Source organism: Anguilla rostrata, chromosome 12 (assembly GCF_018555375.3).
Source record: "Anguilla rostrata isolate EN2019 chromosome 12, ASM1855537v3, whole genome shotgun sequence".
In the NCBI taxonomy this organism is placed as follows: domain Eukaryota; kingdom Metazoa; phylum Chordata; class Actinopteri; order Anguilliformes; family Anguillidae; genus Anguilla; species Anguilla rostrata.
Genome location: NC_057944.1, coordinates 41208878 through 41229442, shown reverse-complemented (window position 1 = coordinate 41229442; position 20565 = coordinate 41208878). Strand labels below are relative to the sequence as shown.

At 50.3% G+C, this 20565-nt stretch overlaps 1 protein-coding gene and 1 long non-coding RNA gene across 2 annotated transcripts in view; both read right to left on the bottom strand.

Annotated features, from left to right (window-relative positions):
- dock10 (dedicator of cytokinesis 10) overlaps window positions 1-2916 on the bottom strand; it is a 65939-nt gene extending 63023 nt beyond the window's left edge. Inside the window, 1 exon segment of the mRNA XM_064301538.1 lies at window positions 2634-2916. Coding sequence (XP_064157608.1) covers window positions 2634-2885 — 252 coding nt within the window. The 5' untranslated portion in view covers window positions 2886-2916.
- Window positions 2917-5025: 2109 nt separating this feature from the next.
- LOC135236805 (uncharacterized) overlaps window positions 5026-20565 on the bottom strand; it is a 40061-nt gene continuing 24521 nt past the window's right edge. Inside the window, exon 3 of the long non-coding RNA XR_010324669.1 lies at window positions 5026-7794. This is a non-coding gene — a long non-coding RNA (uncharacterized LOC135236805). The remainder of the gene's footprint in view (window positions 7795-20565) is intronic.

Below are 20565 nucleotides of genomic sequence, written 5' to 3'. Positions count from 1 at the left end.
CCTCTCATCCTTACAGCCTGTACACAACATAACACAGAGGTCAAAGGCCACGCCCTCTCATCCTTATTATTATTACTACTGCAGTCATGTATGGCATTCCCCATGTGTTCATGGGAATGGATTCGCCTACTTTTCTGAGGTTCTGGTGTGAACACATTTTACTGAGTACAGCCATGCAGAGCCCAAAGCCCCAGGGTGTGGACCTCTACTTCCTCTGCAGGGCAGCAGAACAGGAAGTGGAGAGCAGAGCATCTCAGCCACTCAGGCAGAAGTGAGGAACATATCAATGAAAGCTGCTGAGTGTGATATAAACGAGAATATCAGAGAGAGAGAGAGGGGGAGAGGGGGCAGAGAGAGAGAGAGAGAGGGGGAGAGAAAGAGAGAGAGAGGGGGAGCGAGATAGAGAGACAGAGAGAAAGAGAGAGAGAGGGGGGAGAGGGGGAGAGAGGGAGAGAGAGACCGACAGACAGAGAGACAGATAGACAGAATAATAATAATAATTATTATTATTTTTTATATATACATTGCTGTACCTTACAAGCTTTAGCAATACAAATGTACAAATTTGTCATGCCAATAAAGCGAATTGAATTGAATTGAGAGGGAGAGAGAGTGAGACAGACAGACAGACAGACAGACAGAGAGGGGGTTATGTACAGCAGAGTTCTCTCCTGGCACTGCTATGACACCCACTACCCACAATGCACCACGGCGCCACTTAACACAATTGTAATAAATAAGATCCTGCCTGCACTACCCCGGCTCCAGCATCCTGCACTCAGACACAATGACATTATGAGCACAGCATTAAAGAGAAAAGAGGAGAGGAGAAGGAGGAGAGGAGAGGAGGGGAAGACAGGAGGAGGAGAGGAGGGAAGGAGAGGAGAAGACAGGAGGAGGAGGGGAGGAAAGGAGAGGAGGAAGGGAGGAGAGAACAGGAGAGGAGGAGGAGGGGAGGAGAAGAGAGGAGGGGAGAGGAGAAGGGGAGGAGATAAGAAGGGGAGGAGGGAGGAGAGAGGAGGAGGGAGGAGGAGGAGAGGAGAGGAGGAGGAGGAGAGGGGAGGAGGAGAGGAGGGGAGGAGGGGAGAGGAGGAGAGGGTGAGAGGAGTGGAGAGGAGGGGAGGACAGGGGAGAGGAGAGGAGGGGAGGAGGGGAGGGGAGGGGAGGAGAGGAGGGGAGGAGGGAGGGGGAGGGGAGGAGAGGAGGAGGGGGTTGAGAGTGTGTTCTACAGGTATAACCCATCTGAGCATAGTCAGCGTGTTCTACAGGTATAACCCAGTCAGCACCCTGAGGAGGATGGGTTTTCCCATTGAGCCTGGTTCCTTCCAAGGTTTCTCCCCATCTGCCACAGGGAGTTTTTCCTTGCCACTGTTGCCTTAGGCTTGCTCCTGTGGGGGTTTAGGCCAGGGTTGTCTGTAAAGCGTACTGTGACAACTGCTGTAAAATACGCTATACAAATAAAATTTTATAAAATGTTTTTATTTGAACCCATCTGAGTATGCTCAGCATGTTCTACAGGTATAACCCATCTGAGCATGCTCAGTGCGTTCTACAGGTATAACCCATCTGAGCATGCTCAGCGTGTTCTACAGGTATAACCCATCTGAGCATGCTCAGTGCGTTCTACAGGTATAACCCATCTGAGCATGCTCAGCGTGTTCTACAGGTATAACCCATCTGAGCATGCTCAGCGTGTTCTACAGGCATAACCCATCTGAGCATGCTCAGTGTGTTCTACATGTATAACCCATCTGACACATCAAACCTCCATAAATAAATAAAAAACTCAGCAGGGCAGTTTCATTTGTCCAGTCAAAGTCACACAGATGAGCAAACCATTCATAAAACCTGGAGAACGCACAGGACAGAGAGAGAACAGCAGCCCAGCCCCTGCGCCCCCCACACCCAGTACCGCAGACACTCTACCCCCCACCCCCCCACCACAGCCCCTCGACCCGCCCCCCCCACCACAGCCCCTCTGACCCGCCCCCCACCACAGCCCCTCTACCAGCCCCCCCACCACAGCCCTCGACCAGCCCCCCACCACAGCCCCTCTACCCGCCCCCACCACAGCCCCTCTACCCCCCCAAGCCTACCAGCCCCCACCACAGCCCCTCTACCCCCCCACCACAGCCCTACCCTCCCACAAGCCTCTCCCAAGCCCTACGCCCCCCACCACCACAACCCCTCTACCCCCCCACCCCACCAGCCCTATACATCCCACTGAGTCACAACCCACAGTCACATCCCAGAGTCACATCCTACTGAGTCACATCACACAGAGTCACATCCCACTGAGTCACATCCGAGAGTCACATCACACAGAGTCACATCCCATTGAGTCACATCCCAGAGTCACATCCCACTGAGTCACATCACACAGTCACATCCCACTGAGTCACATCTCACAGAGTCACATCTCACTGAGTCACATCACAGAGTCACATCTCACTGAGTCACATCCCACAGTCACATCACAGAGTCACATCCCACAGTCACATCACACTGAGTCACATCCCACAGTCACATCACACTGAGTCAGCCAGATTACAGTTGCACAGGAAATGATGGCACACTGCTTCCCCACCCCAGCCTCAGCCCCCTCCCCTCTGCAGCCAGGGGCACTACGTTACCATGACGATGGTGGTGTGGGGTGGGCTGGCAGTGTAGCCCTCCTCCTGGGACAGGATCTCCAGAGACGGCGGCTGGTGGCGGTGGGGGCAGATGTGGGGGCAGTTCCTGCGCATGGCTGAGCGGAAGGCCTGCTGCAGCAGCACACTCGCCCCGCAGCCCATGTCTGCATCCCGGGAACGCGGCTGATCCGCTCGCTGCGCTGGGTCTGTGTGTCTGCCCCGGGCTGGGAAACACTGCCTGCCTTGTCTCATTCACATCTGCCCACAGACCAGCTGTACAGCGCTGCGCCAGCCAATCACAGCCCCGCATATCAGTCAGCTGACCAGAACCAAATGCCAAAAACCAAGAGTACATGCACTCTACCCTACACACACACACACACACACACCCTCTGTCTGTCCCTCCCTCTCTCTCTCTCTCTCTCTCTGTCCCTCCCTCCCTCTCCCTCTCTGTCCCTCCCTCTCTCTCTCCCTCCCTGCCTCCCTCTCTGTCCCTCCCTCCCTCTCTCCCTCCCTGCCTCCCTCTCTCTCTCTGCGTCCCTCCCTCTCTCTCTCTGTCCCTCCCTCTCTCTCTTGCTTCTCTGTCCCTCCCTCTCTCTTGCTCTCTCTGTCCCTCCCTCCCTCCCCCCTCTCCCTCTCTCCCCCTCTTCCATTCTCGCTCTCCCTCTGCAGGTTAGTTCAGTGTCATGTTAGAGTCTTGCTGTCTGAGCTAATAAAGCTAAGTTGCCTCTGATACCACTGTTTCTAAGATGTCTCTCTTGTGAGTGTATGTATATGTGTGTGTATGTGTGTGCATGTGTGTGTGGGTGTGTGAGTGTGTGTGTGTGTGTCTGTGTGATTGTACCTTAGCGAACATGTGTTTTGTAGTTGTTCCTATGGCCATGATATGTACTTTCGTCCATCGCTTTGGATAAAAGGATCTGCTAAATAAATTAATATAAATGTAAATGTGTCTGCGTGTGTGTGTGTGTGTGTGTGTGTGTTTGTGGGTATGGGTGTGTTCAGGGAGAAGATGGGTGGAGCTCCAGCAGTCTTTCAGTGCTCCTCTTTCATCAGCAATGAGGCCACACCCACTAACCCACCCCTCTGTGAGACCACGCCCACTAATCATGCCCCTCTGTGAGGCCACACCCATTAACCCACCCCTCTGTGAGACCACACCCACTAATCATGCCCCTTTCTGAGACCACACCCACTAATCATGCCCCTCTGTGAGACCACACCCACTAATCATGCCCCTCTGTGAGACCACACCCACAAATCATGCCTCTCTCTGAGACCACACCCATTAACCCGCCCCTCTGTGAGACCACACCCACTAGCCTGCTCCTCAGAGACCACGCCCACAAACCCGCCTCTCTGTGAGACCACGCCCACTAGCCCACCCCTCTGTGAGACCACGCCCACAAACCTGCCCATCTGTCAGACCATGCCTACTAGCCCACCCCTCTGTGAGACCACGCCCACAAACCTGCCCATCTGTCAGACCACGCCCACTAAGCCCCCCCTCCCTCCCCCCGCCGTGAGCACTTTCAGCTCCTGTTAAACACGATCAGTTCCAGCAGCACACTGTATGTCTCCACCCATCCGACCAACACGGGAAAACCTTTAAGACTCCAAACAAAGAAACAAACTGCACCGGGGAGGACTTACAGTAACATTCACAGGTAAACATGTCACCTTTATGAAAACAGGGCGCTCACTGGAGCTGGAGAATGTGAACCCACTGTCCACACAATTACAGCAGCCATTTAACTATGGGAAATTAAACTGGAGCACAAAAGCCCTCTTTCCTCCCAAATTATACAAAACGCAAGTACACACACACACACACAGTCTCACACACACACACACACACACACACAAACAGCCTCTCACTCTCTCTCTCTCTCACACACAGTCTAACACACACACACATACACAAACAGTCTCTCTCTCACTCTCTCTCCCACACACACACATAGTCACACACACACACACAGTCACACACACACACACACACACACACAGCACTAACCTGGATGGTCTCTGAACAGCACAGTCTAAGCAGTGCACCGTATGCCCAGGTACGTTGGCATGCCAGCTCCTACCCAGTAAAAACAGCGTTTTGCTCTGATTTGATTTAATGACACAGAAATGACAGAGAAGCCCTTTGTGCTGTTCCCTCACAATGCCCCCGCTGTCCTGTGCCCACACTACAATGCCCCAGCGCTGCCAGGGAATCGGGTACACATGCCAGCTACACATGCCCTGTCAGGAGGCAGCTTCACTCTTTACTAGCGTGGCAGCCATGTTTGATGTAGCATCACTAGCATAGCGAGCTAAGTTTATATAGCATCACTAGCATAGCGAGCATGTTTTATATAGCATCACTAGCATAGCGAGCATGTTTTATATAGCATCACTAGCATAGTGAGCTAGGTTTATGTAGCATCACTAGCATAGCGAGCTAGGTTTACATAGCATCACTAGCATAGCGAGCTAAGTTTATATAGCATCACTAGCATAGCGAGCATGTTTTATATAGCATCACTAGCATAGCAAGCATGTTTTATATAGCATCACTAGCATAGCGAGCTAGGTTTATATAGCATCACCAGCATAGCGAGGTAGGTTTATGCAGCATCACTAGCATAGTGAGCATGTATGATGTAGCATCACTAGCATTACATGGCCAAGATAACCATGTTCAAACTAAGCCATGCTAATTTGTCTCCACAGTAATAAATCCCTTTAACTCAGTCACCCTGCCCTGAGAGGAATGGTTTGCTTTTTCGCTATACACTGAGAAGTTTCTCACTCCTCCTCTTTCCCCCTTCCCCATTATTACCCCCTCTCCTTCTGTTATTAAACAGAATGTATCAGATCACCCACAGTGTTAGGGTTAGGGATCACCCACAGTGTTAGGGTTAGGGATCACCCACAGTGTTAGGGTTAGGGATCACCCACAGTGAGGAGGCAAACCCAGCACTGTGACTGGCCTCTCTCTCTCTCTGTTAGTTTATCAGTGGAGCTCAACCACAGAGCAGGATTACCTCACAAATGCTGAACTGAAACAAGCTTGAACCCAATGCAGATTTAACACTTTACAGCTGCACACTTTGGCTCTGGAGAGGGAATCTAAACACCTCCTTCTGGTCAACAAGACTGTGCAGAAAAACTGTGAGCAAATAAGGGAACTGACAGCATGTTCATGATGAACATTCATATTATAAGGGAACTGGCGGCATGTTCATGATGAACATTCATATTATAAGGGAACTGACAGCATGTTCATGATGAACATTCATATTATAAGGGTTTGATTCAGTTTAACTCCTGGACAGGCAAACTTAAACGCACACGCATTTCTACCAGGAATGATTTTCCTGTTCTTCCTGCGGATATTTTTATCTTGCTTAGGATTCCTGGGACGCGCTGTTTGGGGAGAATTTGCCATTTCCACAGCAACCACAGTTGGATGCTGTCACTCAGAATTGAGAATTCTCAGAAAACCACTGACCTTTGACCTCTGAGTCTCCAAAAACAAGGCAAGTACATAAGGTCAAAGACTTCCCCCATTAACTGGTGTCATTGGTGAGGTCAGCAGAGTTTGTGTTGAGATGCTGATGTCTGTGGCTTCACTGGCGTGTGCACATGCAAGTGTACTTTTATATCTGAGCTCCATGTGCGGAGCAGGAAACCGCCTTTGATCAAAGATTTCAGCGTAAAACCCTGTGCGACAGGATATGGACCGCATATAGCCGCAATCATCAGGAAATGTACGTATTTAAACAAAACTACACGCCACCCAGTGGATGGGGGGGAAATCTTTCACCACTTCAGCAGGGGATGGAGAAATAAGCCCTAAAGCATGTGATAAGCATTAGTGCAAAAAAAGGCAGTGGTACAGTAATGGTCAGTGACCTGGGATTGCGGGTTTAATTCCAAGCTGGGACACTGCGATTGTGCCCGTCAGCAAGGTACTTGAGCTGCATTACTTCAGAAAATACCCAGCTGTATAAACGTATGGGCACAATAAGATCTGTGAACGCCAATCTAGATTAGATAAAAGCTAAAATGTAATGAGCAGGATGCTTTTGTGAACTCCATTGCCATCTAGTGCCCAGCCCAAAACACGACAGACACCGAAGTGAAACTGCCACTTTAAGAAGCGCTTCCCAAGATGGAGATTCTTTCATGTTTGAGCCTCTGCCCGTAAAAACAAAATAGCCTCCAGGGGGCGCCCTCCACCCAAAAGAGTCCAAGGCTGGCCATACTGTTTATGGAAGGAAACTATTGGGGAAAGAAGGGCCTGCGGGGATCGTGTAAATCGAAAAGCAGGAGGATATGAAAACTTTCCGTTTGAGCTTCGACAAGTCACTTCCTTCCCTCTTTAAAAATGATGAAAGGAAGGGTTGCTTCCGCAACGCTGATAAACGAGAAGCAGAAAAGCAGGGTCTGCGCGTTAGAGAAACAACGAACGTAAGCGTGCGCTTAAACCTAGTGAAAAGTCCCCTCATACTGCACTAGTCTGGGCTTTAATGCGCGTGGTGCAGGCTCTGATCACAATAAACATCGAAACTATCAAAACAATCTTAGAGGAGAATTGCTAATCATTCCTGGCTTAAGTAAGATAACAAAATGTTCTGATTATTATCTGGAGACAGGGAGCAACGTGCAGAATGATTTATATATATTTTTTTTAAGAAAAACGGAGACTGCCGCGTCTCATTAATGAATCTTCCCGCGTGCCAGCGCTTCCCCTCCTGCGACGGGGAAAGCGGCGATTCACAGGACCAGACCGATCATTCACGCCATCTCAGCACAACGGCCATCTGTCTCTTCAACACCGCACACCGGAACTGCTTAATATTTAATACACCATTTTGATCGAAGCAGCACTGGTACATCTGTGTGCGTATCCAAACGCATTACTTCGCTTACAGTTGTTTCATAAACAAACACGAATAAGTTGGGCGAGAGCAGGCTTCACTAATTGCTCCGAACATGATACTCCATTATAGGCTACCGGTCCTGGCCCATTTCGCAACTGAAGTGGAACTGACGGGTCTGTAGTAAGGACGCCGCATCGGGACTGGCTCGTGCCCGGAGAATCAGCAGCACAGACAGACACGCGGCCCCCTTTTTCTTTTTCAGAATGGTGTAATTGGGACCAGACCTGGGGGGGGGGTGTAAACAAAGGATTCAGTGGGACTCGTTCTCCGGGACGGAAATAATGAGACAAAAAATAATACTGACAACACAGCATCATACACTTCAGTTCCTGTCGCACTTTTTTAAGGTGTCTTTAACCCGTGTGAAAACTTGGTACGTCATCAAACTACTGAGAAAATTTGGTACAGATTTTTATCTCCGTATCCGGTACTAGCCTACGCAATGACGTAAAACATGCAGACAGTAACATAATGTACACTGGCAAGTTTCTGAGATCCTCCACCCAGAACGCAGAGAAATAATGACGCAGAGAGAAAGATGGCGCAGAGGGAAAGATGGCACAGAGGGAAAGCAGAGAAAGATGGTGCAGAGAGAAAGATGGCGCAGAGGGAAAGCAGAGGGAAAGATGGCACAGAGGGAAAGCAGAGGGAAAGATGGCACAGAGGGAAAGCAGAGAAAGATGGTGCAGAGGGAAAGCAGAGGGAAAGATGGCACAGAGGGAAAGCAGAGAAAGGTGGTGCAGAGAGAAAGCAGAGAGAAAGATGGTGCAGAGAGAAAGATGGCGCAGAGGGAAAGCAGAGAGAAAGATGGTGCAGAGAGAAAGATGGTGCAGAGGGAAAGATGGCACAGAGGGAAAGCAGAGAGAAAGATGGTGCAGAGAGAAAGATGGCACAGAGGGAAAGCAGAGAGAAAGATGGTGCAGAGGGAAAGATGGTGCAGAGAGAAAGCAGAGAGAAAGATGGTGCAGAGGGAAAGATGGCACAGAGGGAAAGCAGAGAGAAAGATGGTGCAGAGGGAAAGATGGCACAGAGGGAAAGCAGAGAGAAAGATGGTGCAGAGGGAAAGATGGCACAGAGGGAAAGCAGAGAAAGATGGCACAGAGGGAAAGCAGAGAGAAAGATGGCACAGAGGGAAAGCAGAGAGAAAGATGGTGCAGAGAGAAAGCAGAGAGAAAGATGGCACAGAGGGAAAGCAGAGGGAAAGATGGTGCAGAGAGAAAGCAGAGAGAAAGATGGCACAGAGGGAAAGCAGAGAAAGATGGTGCAGAGAGAAAGATGGCGCAGACTGTTGTTCTTCCTTTTCCCACAGACCCTGGGTCCTGCAGAGAGACGGCGAGAAGCAAAAGCAGGCAAACCCCCGACAGACAGGACGGATGGTCCCGCAGTGCTGAAGACCTCTCCCCATGTCTCCTGTCATAGAGCCACTTTATTATTCAGCTCAAGCCCGTTCTTTCCCCGGATTCCCCCCCGAGACCCCGTGGAGAAAGCTGGCGCGTGCGCCGGCCCGACTGCCAGGCACGCTCTGAGGGACGGGCTGCGGCTCGAGCCCCCGCCGTTTCTGCCCAAGCCACACGGAATCCTCAGCTAACGCGAGCGCGCGCGTTCCGTCTGCTTCCCCACCGGACCGTCCCCCCGTTGTGTCGCATGTTATCAGGTAAGCGACGCGCGCGTTCCTGGCTTTGGACGCCTGGGTATAGCGCCGGTGGCTGGAGGCGGCACGGGCCAGGGGTGCAAACGGAGGTGTTTATGACATGCAGGCTTTAAGTGGGGATTCAGCCGAGTTTAAATACACCTAAAAATCAGCTGCTATTTCCCCTGCGCAGTTCTAAAGCAGTGTTGAACGCATTGACTATTTATATGCTTTCCTGGACGTGTATTCCTTTTACGGAAATCGCATGCCATAAAGTTTCACTGTAAGTCGAAATGTAACGTATCTACACCACTTGAGTGCGTTAATGAAACACTTAACAAACAAGGCCGCTGGCGGGAGAAAAACAGCACGCGGGCTCGGCACGTGGTGCAAACGTCCTGTACCCACTCTGTGATATCAGCGCATTAAAGCTCTACCTGTCTGTCTGTGCCCACCTCTCTGTACCCACTCTGTGATATTAGTGCATTAAAGCTCTACCTGCTCAAGGTTAATCCTGGACTGTCAGTCACGCTATAGTCCTAGACACACAGGGCAAGTCTGCCCCAGGTTTGGATGCATAAACTCCTCCTAGAGTCAGCTGGTAATGGTAGAGTTGGCTGGTAATGGTAGAATGAGCTGGTAATGGTAGAGTCAGCTGGTAATGGTAGAATGAGCTGGTAATGGTAGAATCAGCTGGTAATGGTAGAATGAGCTGGTAATGGTAGAGTCAGCCAGTAATGGTAGAATGAGCTGGTAATGGTAGAGTCGGCTGGTAATGGTAGAGTCGGCTGGTAATGATAGAGTCGGCTGGTAATGGTAGAATGAGCTGGTAATGGTAGAATGAGCTGGTAATGGTAGAATGAGCTGGTAATGGTAGAGTGAGCTGGTAATGGTAGAATGAGCTGGTAATGGTAGAATGAGCTGGTAATGGTAGAGTCGGCTGATAATGGTAGAATGAGCTGGTAATGGCAGAGTTGGCTGGTAATGGTAGAATGAGCTGGTAATGGTAGAATGAGCTGGTAATGGTAGAATGAGCTGGTAATGGTAGAATGAGCTGGTAATGGTAGAATGAGCTGGTAATGGTAGAGTCGGCTGGTAATGGTAGAATGAGCTGGTAATGGTAGAGTCGGCTGGTAATGGTAGAATGAGCTGGTAATGGTAGAGTGAACTGGTAATGGTAGAATGAGCTGGTAATGGTAGAGTCAGCTGGTAATGGTAGAATGAGCTGGTAATGGTAGAGTGAGCTGGTAATGGTAGAGTGAGCTGGTAATGGTAGAGTGAGCTGGTAATGGTAGAATGAGCTGGTAATGGTAGAATGAGCTGGTAATGGTAGAATGAGCTGGTAATGGTAGAATGAACTGGTAATGGTAGAATGAGCTGGTAATGGTAGAGTCGGCTGATAATGGTAGAATGAGCTGGTAATGGTAGAGTTGGCTGGTAATGGTAGAATGAGCTGGTAATGGTAGAATGAGCTGGTAATGGTAGAATGAGCTGGTAATGGTAGAGTCGGCTGGTAATGGTAGAGTCGGCTGGTAATGGTAGAATGAGCTGGTAATGGTAGAATGAGCTGGTAATGGTAGAGTGGCTGGTAATGGTAGATACTGAATGGGAGAGGCTGGTAATGGTAGAATGAGCTGGTAATGGTAGAATGAGCTGGTAATGGCAGAGTCGGCTGGTAATGGTAGAATGAGCTGGTAATGGCAGAGTTGGCTGGTAATGGTAGAATGAGCTGGTAATGGTAGAATGAGCTGGTAATGATAGAGTCGGCTGATAATGGTAGAATGAGCTGGTAATGATAGAGTCGGCTGATAATGGTAGAATGAACTGGTAATGGTAGAATGAGCTGGTAATGGTAGAGTCGGCTGATAATGGTAGAATGAGCTGGTAATGGTAGAATGAGCTGGTAATGGCAGAGTTGGCTGGTAATGGTAGAATGAGCTGGTAATGGTAGAATGAGCTGGTAATGGTAGATTGAGCTGGTAATGGTAGAGTCGGCTGGTAATGGTAGAATGAGCTGGTAATGGTAGATTGAGCTGGTAATGGTAGAATGAGCTGGTAATGGTAGAATGAGCTGGTAATGGTAGAGTCGGCCAGTAATGGTAGAATGAGCTGGTAATGGTAGAATGAGCTGGTAATGGTAGAGTCGGCTGGTAATGGTAGAATGAACTGGTAATGGTAAATGGTAAAATGGTAAATGGAGCATTATAATAGTGTAAAAGCGTACATTGAGCTTAATGGTAGAAGAGTTAGGGTAATGGTATGGTCAATGGACCTTCAAGGCCCAAGGCGGGGTTTGAACCGGCAACCCTCCGACTGCCAGACAATCGGTCTTACCTCCTGAGCTACGTCGCCCCTGGGGGAGCGGGGTGTGGAATCTGGGCTCATATGCCACACCGGGCCCTGGTCCAGAACCCCCCCGGACCAGCAGCCCGGAACCCAGTGGGCATCTGCAGGCACGGTCACCAGGGCAACCGGACAGCAGTCAGTGCCAGAGGAACGGGGCACAGACCCAGATTTCAGGACCAGCGCAGAGGAGCGCCCCGCACCCCCCACCTTTACCCCCCCCCCCCCCAGCATGCGGATATCCCCACCCCCCAAGCACACTGACCCATCCACCCCCCTGCCCTGGTACTGGCGTCGCGGGCCGCTGGGGGGCTGAGGTCAGCGCCCACAGCCACGGGACTCAGAGCACTGAGATCACACAGCACACTGGGGCCATTCAGCAGGACAAAGCGCTGCCCAGCCTGCTCTTCCTCCCCACTGCTCCTCTTCCTCCCCACTGCCCAGCCCGCTCTTCCTCCCCACTGCTCCTCTTCCTCCCCACTGCCCAGCCCGCTCTTCCTCCCCACTGCCCAACCCGCCCTTCCTCCCCACTGCTCCTCTTCCTCCCCACTGCCCAGCCCGCTCTTCCTTCCCACTGCTCCTCTTCCTCCCCACTGCCCAGCCCGCTCTTCCTCCCACTGCCCAGCCGCTCTTCCTCCCCACTGCTCCTCTTCCTCCCACTGCCCAGCCGCTCTTCCTCCCCACTGCCCAGCCCGCTCTTCCTCCCCACTGCTCCTCTTCCTCCCCACTGCCCAACCCGCTCTTCCTCCCCACTGCTCCTCTTCCTCTCCACTGCCCAGCCCGCTCTTCCTCCTCACTGCTCCTCTTCCTCCCCACTGCCCAGCCTGCTCTTCCCCCACTGCCCAGCCCGCTCTTCCTCCCCACTACTCCTCTTCCTCCCGCTGCCCATCCTCCTCTTCCTCCCCACTGCTCCTCTTCCTCCCCACTTCTCTACTTCCTCCCCGCTGCCCATCCCACTCTTCCTCCCCACTGCTCCTCTTCCTCCCCACTACTCTTCTTCCTCCCGCTGCCCATCCTCCTCTTCCTCCCCACTGCTCCTCTTCCTCCCTGCTGCTGCTCTCACCATCTCACATCAGGGTTTCCAGCAGTGTACTGCAAGCCCGGCGGCCCGCTGGGCCTAAGTTGACCCCCTGCCGGGCCTAAGCATCGGGGAAATTTTTTATTATTATTTTTTTTTAACGTATTTCTAAGATCTTTTTTAAACTACAGTTATAGTGAGGCGGCTTGGTTGGAAAGCTCACCAGCGACATCTGTTGGTTAAAACGTGAACGCACTGTAGGAACAGCAGGTCTGAGATCAGTGTTCTTTACCCTCATTGTGCGTAGAATGACGTTCAACACTTGATGCTTCCAACTACCACAAGCTAACGGTATCTAGCAAGCTACCATTTCTTATTTAGTAGGCTAACTAACCTCGTTACAAACTGTGTTATCACTTCATCTCGTGGGTAAGTACATTCTTTTTATATTAACTTAAGCAGTGTGTAGGTAACATTAAACTAGTAGCATGAATGTAACGTTTGATATATTGTAACATTACAGGACTAATTAATCGCCATCAAAATAACGACTTCACTTATTTATTAATAACGTTAGCTTGACGACATTGATGTGCACGACAACGTTGTCATACATTTTTTCAGATCGTGAAAACTGCCTGACTTGTTTACATTTTGGACAGATGAGGCTCCAGAGTAAATCTATCGTTGTTTCCATCGCAGCACTTTCGACACAAGTAATATCAGAAAAATCCTTAAATTTCTTCTTACTGTGAAGAGTGCCTGACTGGCAACTGTAGAAATGTATTAACACAGTGGCAAAATTAGGCTTTTTCAATATTGCTTGTGTCGAAAGTGCTGCAACGGAAACAACGATAGATTTACTCAGCAGCCACATCTGTCCACACCGTAAACAAGTCAGCCAGTTTTCACGTGCGGGAACAATTTTATGACAACGTGGTCATTTAGGTAACTTAGCTAGCTAGCCAAACCGTAAAAGCCAAAAAACCTTAGACAGTTTTTTAAACGTGCCCAGCATTCCAAGGCTTGTTGTAAGATTCAGTAGCCAATCATGACTTGAAGTTTTTTGTAGGGTGCAAAAAATTTAATATTATATATTTTAATTTAATTTAATTTCTTTTTGTTGTTGTTGAAAACACAGCATTCCAAGACTGTACATTGTTGTCAGATTCTTTGTAAGACTCAGTTATGCTGTAAATAGTTGTTCATTTTTTTAAATATGTGTTGAATAAATGATTTATTTTATTGTTTAACAACATTCACAGTACGTAGTCATATTTTCAAATCTCCAATCAGCTTTTAGCACTGACTTAATGTAGGGCCCTATGGAATCTGTGTTATAGCTTTTATAAATTCTCAATTCCGCGATTCCATCTGTGATTATGTTATCACAGAAACTATAGGGCCCTACCTTAATCCTGCCACAGTCTGTTGCTGGCCTACGCCGGGCCCCCGTCAAAAAAGACACTTGGCCGCCGGCCCGCGCCGGGCCCCCGTCAAAAAAGACACTTGGCCACCGGGCCTAACAACTTTTCTGGGGGAAATCCTGCACATCCAACTCTTACACCCAACCAACACCACCTCACATCCACCCTTACACCCGACCAACACCACCTCACATCCACCCTTATACCTGACCAACACCAGAGGCCTGACAGATCACCAAGTACCCAGCATTTGGTTTACAGATGGTGAGGCTGGTGTTGAGTGTGTGTGTATGTCTGGTTTCCACAGGAAAAGGAGGAGAGAGAAAAGGAGGAGAGTGCCCCAGGAGCTGGGGAGGGATTCAAAGCAAACGACAAATAAAAGGATCTGGAGGACAAAGAAAGTGAGGAGAAAACATGCACACGTCTTCCCTCTAGGGTCCCAGCCATGCGATCAGCGATCTACGCGAGCAGCGAGCAGCGATCAGCCACACAGCTGGCTTTATTCAGTCTGCTGCTCATCATGCATGAGCACACTGTGCATGGTGGCAATGCCAGGAGCCGCTCTCCTGAGCACAGAGCACACTGTGCATGGTGGCAATGCCAGGGGCCGCTCTCCTGAGCACAGAGCACACTGTGCATGGTGGCAATGCCAGGGGCCGCTCTCCTGAGCACAGAGCAGACTGTGCACGGTGGCAATGCCAGGGGCCGCTCTCCTGAGCACAGAGCACATTATAAACCTCTGATGCTGTGCATCAGCGTTACGCAAGTTTACTCCCACAAAAACGATCTTACATGAGAAACTGCCTGACCTGGCTGACCTGGACTCCACCAGCATCTTCTTATCTCATTCTTTCACACACAAACACATGCGCACCACACACATGCATGCATGCACACACACACACACACACACACACACTGCTACAGCTGCTATACACACTACACCTGTACACCCACTACTGCTACTACTGCTGCTATACCCTGCTGCCACACCCACTATATCTTCTACTACTGCTACACGTTACACCTGCTACACCTGCTACTGCTCCTACACCTGCTCCTACACCTGCTACTACACCTGCTGTAAAGTCCACATGTCCTACAGCATCTCCTGCCCCGCTCAGCTGCACACACGACAGGGTGGATGGTCTGTAGGAGTCAGCGACGCAGTGAGAGGAGACGGCGCTCACGTCCCTGTGCATCCTGTGGTTAGCAGTCAGCTGCGGCGCAGCGTTTGTGCTGTGATCAGCGCTCTCAGAGCTCAGCTAGCCTCCGCTTCTCCACTCCAGTCAACAACAACACATCAACTTCTATTCAGCACAAACTATTTGGAAAAATGTGTGTTGACAAAATAAAATGGCAACGCACTGCTAAAATACTCCAGTTATGCACCTTCAGGGTTTCATGTAGTTAAACGCAAAACACCCCTCTCCTTGCCAGACATACAGGGCATCGGTACAAGCGCACGCACACACACACACACACACACACACACACACATACACGCACACACAAGCACACACACACAAGCGCACACATACACGCACGCATACACACACACGCACGCACACGCACACAACTGCACATCCATGCGCACACACACACACACACACATTCAACTGCACATCCGCACACACGCACATACACACACATGCAACTGTACATCTATACACACGCGCACACACACACACACACACACACACACACACACACACATGCACAGATACCCACACACACACACACACAGATACCCATACACACACACACACACACACACATGCAACAGCACATCCGTACACAGGCACATACACACACATGCAACAGCACATCCGTACACAGGCACATACACACACATGCAACAGCACATCCGTACACAGGCACACACACACACATGCAACAGCACATCCGTACACAGGCACATACACACACACACGCACGCACACAACTGCACATCCATGCGCACACACACACACACATTCAACAGCACATCCGTACACAGGCACATACACACACGGGCGAATGTGTTTATAAAAGATAATATCTCACCCAGGAGGAAATGGGGTCTGAGACAGGAGGTAGCGAGATGAGGGCAGATTACCCCCCCCCCCCCCCACTTCCACTTGCAGACATGTAATCGGTGATGTCTGACCCAGTTACACCCTCCCCACAGCCTGGGCCCCTCTCACACCAATCATCAGCACAGAGACTCCTCCCATCAAACCCCACACTCACCCCAAGCCCCCAACCCATATTTATCCCCACACCCACCCTACCTCCCACACTTATCCGCCCACCCATCAAACCCCACACTCACCCCAAGCCCCCAAACCATACTTATCCCCCCACCCATCAAACCCCACACTCTCCCCCCTCACCCCTAGGCCCCAAACCTAGCCCCCAACCCACACTTATCCCCCATCCATCAAACCTCACACTCACCCTACCCCCCACACATATGTCCACACCAATCAAACCCACACTCACCTACCCCCACAAATATGTCCACACCAATCAAACCCCACACTTACCCCTACCACCAACCGACACTTATCCCCAATCCATCAAACGCCACACCCACCCTACCACCCCAAAACGTTCCCCTACCCCCAACCCACACTTATCCCCCCACCCATCAAACCCCTCCCTCACCCTACCCCCCACCAATCAAACCCCACACTCCCAGCAGTGTTCTAAACCACAGCAGTATTCTAAAGCACACGTGTTCTAAAGCACAGCAGTGTTCTAAAGCATAGCAGTGCTCTAAAGCACAGCAGTGTTCTAAAGCACAGCAGTGTTCTAAACCACAGCAGTATTCTAAAGCACACGTGTTCTAAAGCACAGCAGTGTTCTAAAGCATAGCAGTATTCACAGACGTAGGGTGGTGTACAGTGGAACAGAAATACCACAGTCACATTCTTAGGATGCAACAGGCGTTGCACTTCTGACTTCCTGTCTGTGTGATGCAACTGAAGCTGGGTTAGACAGATATCTGAAAGTTATGCTCACTCATGTAAACAACAACCAAATTACGATCTGTACCCCTCTACCAGAAATGGCAGATTTGTTTACAGAGCAAAATAATTATCATATATCTTTGAGTTTTCCTAAATATCTCACAAACGATGTTCAAATAAACAAGCAATTTTATCACAGTGTGATTTAAATTCTTCTCATCAGATATGAACAGGACCTGATCCTTCCCTGGGAACCCATGTAATGGAAGGACTGACAGACTTGCTAGACTGACACAGAGCACCAGACCACAGAAAACCATTTCACCCCGAAACACTGCACAGTAAGTGTGAAAGTGACAGACAGAAACAGGATGAGGCAGATGAATATGCTGAATATGAATATGCCTTCTTTAGCTGTGAAATCACCCCATTCTCTGCAGTTTCTGAAAAAACTGGGGCAGACACATACATACACAAGACAGATACATGCACACACACACACACGACAGATACAAGCACATACACACACATGACAGATACAAGCACACACACACACACACACACATACACACGACAGATACAAGCACACACACACACACACACACATACATACAAAAGACAGATACATACACGCACACACACACACACATACACAAGACAGATACATGCACGCACACACACACACACATACACAAGACAGATACATGCACACACAAGACAGATACAAGCACACACACACACACGCTTACGCACACAGGCACACACGCGCACACACACACCCTGACTCCAGAGTTGTACTCGTGATATTATTTCAGCGCAAGCTGATGTCCTTGTTTGTGGGTGACCTCTGATAGGCCTGCTGGCTCAGTGTCACTGGATCTGCACTGGCCATGGCTGTCAGACACACACACACACACACTGACACACACACACACACACACACACACACACACACACACACACACACACACACACACACACACACACACACACACACACACACACACTGACACACACTGACACACACACTCACACACACGCACAAACTGGCCATGGCTGGCAGACTAAACACATTCTCACTGTATCAGTGCTCAGGGATGAGGAAGAACCACAGAACATTTAAACTAAAACTGGAGCACTGCAGCCCCACTGCATCCTCAATCACTGCAGCCCCACCACTGCATCCTCAATCACTGCATCATCAATCACAGCAGCTCCACTGCACCCTAAATCACTGCAGCCCCACTGCATCCTCAATCACTGCATCATCAATCACAGCAGCTCCACTGCACCCTAAATCACTGCAGCCCCACTGCATCCTCAATCACTGCAGCTCCACCACTGCATCCTCAATCACTGCAGCATCAATCACTGCAGCTCCACTGCACCCTAAATCACTGCAGCCCCACTGCATCCTCAATCACTGCAGCTCCACTGCACCCTAAATCACTGCATCACTGCCTGAGGACTCTACAGCACTGCCCCAACTGCAGAGGATTATGGGAGATGGTTTTGGCCTATCATGTGACATCAAAGGTGGAATGATGGGTACAGAAATGTCGGGGACTCACACAGAATGATCAGAATGGAGTCCCATTGCATTGTGGGCCTGGAGAGTGCTGTCCAGCAGAATCACAGAAAACCACTGCTTCATTTCTGCTTCATTTCCTGAATCACCTGAACTCAGATGGAAGTACAGACAGACACACGGGCATGCGGTGAGGACAAGGACATCTTTATTTTCTTTTTCTTTTTTATCTGTGAGGATGTTTAACACCCCAGCTTGCTTTAGACAGGCTAATCATCCGCTAAATATCGCAACAAAACACAGCTTTGCCTCCCTCAAAATACTGCTTTCTCTTTCTCCCCTGCTCTCTCTCTCCCCTTTCTCTCTGTCCCCCCCTTTCCCCCCCCTCTCTCTCTCTCTCTCTCTCTCTCTCTCTCCACCCTCGCCCACCCACTCAGTGTAGTTATACTGTGTGTGGCATTCCGGAGTGTTCTCAGTCCAGCGACACAGTATTCCACTGTCCCACCCCGGAATATGTTGGAATATGCTTCTTATATATCTTTCTTTTTGTTGCTGTGATTTTCCCAACAGAAGATGATGACCTGTAATCTCATTTGGATTTCTGATTTCAGATTTTTTTCAGCAGGCTGTACTTCACCAGAGGACCTGTGCTATGCCCTTACACAGTTACACCAGAGGACCTGTGCTATGCCTTACACAGTTACACCAGAGGACCTGTGCTATGCCCTTACACACAGTTACACCAGAGGACCTGTGCTATGCCCTTACACACAGTTACACCAGAGGACCTGTGCTATGCCCTTACACACAGTTACACCAGAGGACCTGTGCTATGCCCTTACACAGTTACACCAGAGGACCTGTGCTATGCCCTACACGTTACACAGAGGACCTGTGCTATGCCCTTACACACAGTTACACAGAGGACCTGTGCTATGCCCTTACACACAGTTACACCAGAGGACCTGTGCTATGCCCTTACACACAGTTACACCAGAGGACCTTTGCTATGCCCTTACACAGTTACACCAGAGGACCTGTGCTATGCCCTTACACACAGTTACACCAGAGGACCTGTGCTATGCCCTTACACACAGTTACACCAGAGGACCTGTGCTATGCCCTTACACACAGTTACACCAGAGGACCTGTGCTATGCCCTTACACACAGTTACACCAGAGGACCTGTGCTATGCCCTTACACACAGTTACACCAGAGGACCTGTGCTATGCCCTTACACACAGTTACACCAGAGGACCTGTGCTATGCCCTTACACACAGTTACACCAGAGGACCTGTGCTATGCCCTTACACACAGTTACACCAGAGGACCTGTGCTATGCCCTTACACACAGTTACACCAGAGGACCTGTGCTATGCCCTTACACAGTTACACCAGAGGACCTGTGCTATGCCCTTACACACAGTTACACCAGAGGACCTGTGCTATGCCCTTACACACAGTTACACCAGAGGACCTGTGCTATGCCCTTACACACAGTTACACACAGAGCTCAGGCCCCGCCCCATACAGAGATCAGCCCCCCCTCACACAGAGATCAGCCCCGCCCCACACAGAGATCAGCCCCGCCCCCACACAGAGATCAGCCCCGCCCCCACACAGAGATCAGGCCCGCCCCACACAGAGATCAGCCCCGCCCCCACACAGAGATCAGGCCCGCCCCACACAGAGATCAGCCCCGTCCCACACAGAGATCAGCCCCGCCTCACACAGAGATCAGCCCCGCCCCACACAGAGATCAGCCTCGCCCCACACAGAGATCAGCCCCGTCCCACACAGAGATCAGCCCCGCCCTACACAGAGATCAGCCCCACCCCACACAGAGATCAGCCCCGCCCAGTGGGGTCTGAGAAATCTGGGCTCTGTAGCTCAGCTGGCACAAAGCCAGACTCAGGCTTTAGTAAGAGAGCAGAGATACATTCCTCTCTCTCTCCCTTCCCTCTCTCTCTCTCACTTCCCCCTCTCATTCCCATCCCTCTCTCTCTCGCTTCCCCCTCTCTCTCTCTTCCCTCTCTCTCTCTCGCTTCCCCCTCTCTCTCTCCTTCCCTCTCTATCTCTCGTTTCCCCCCTTC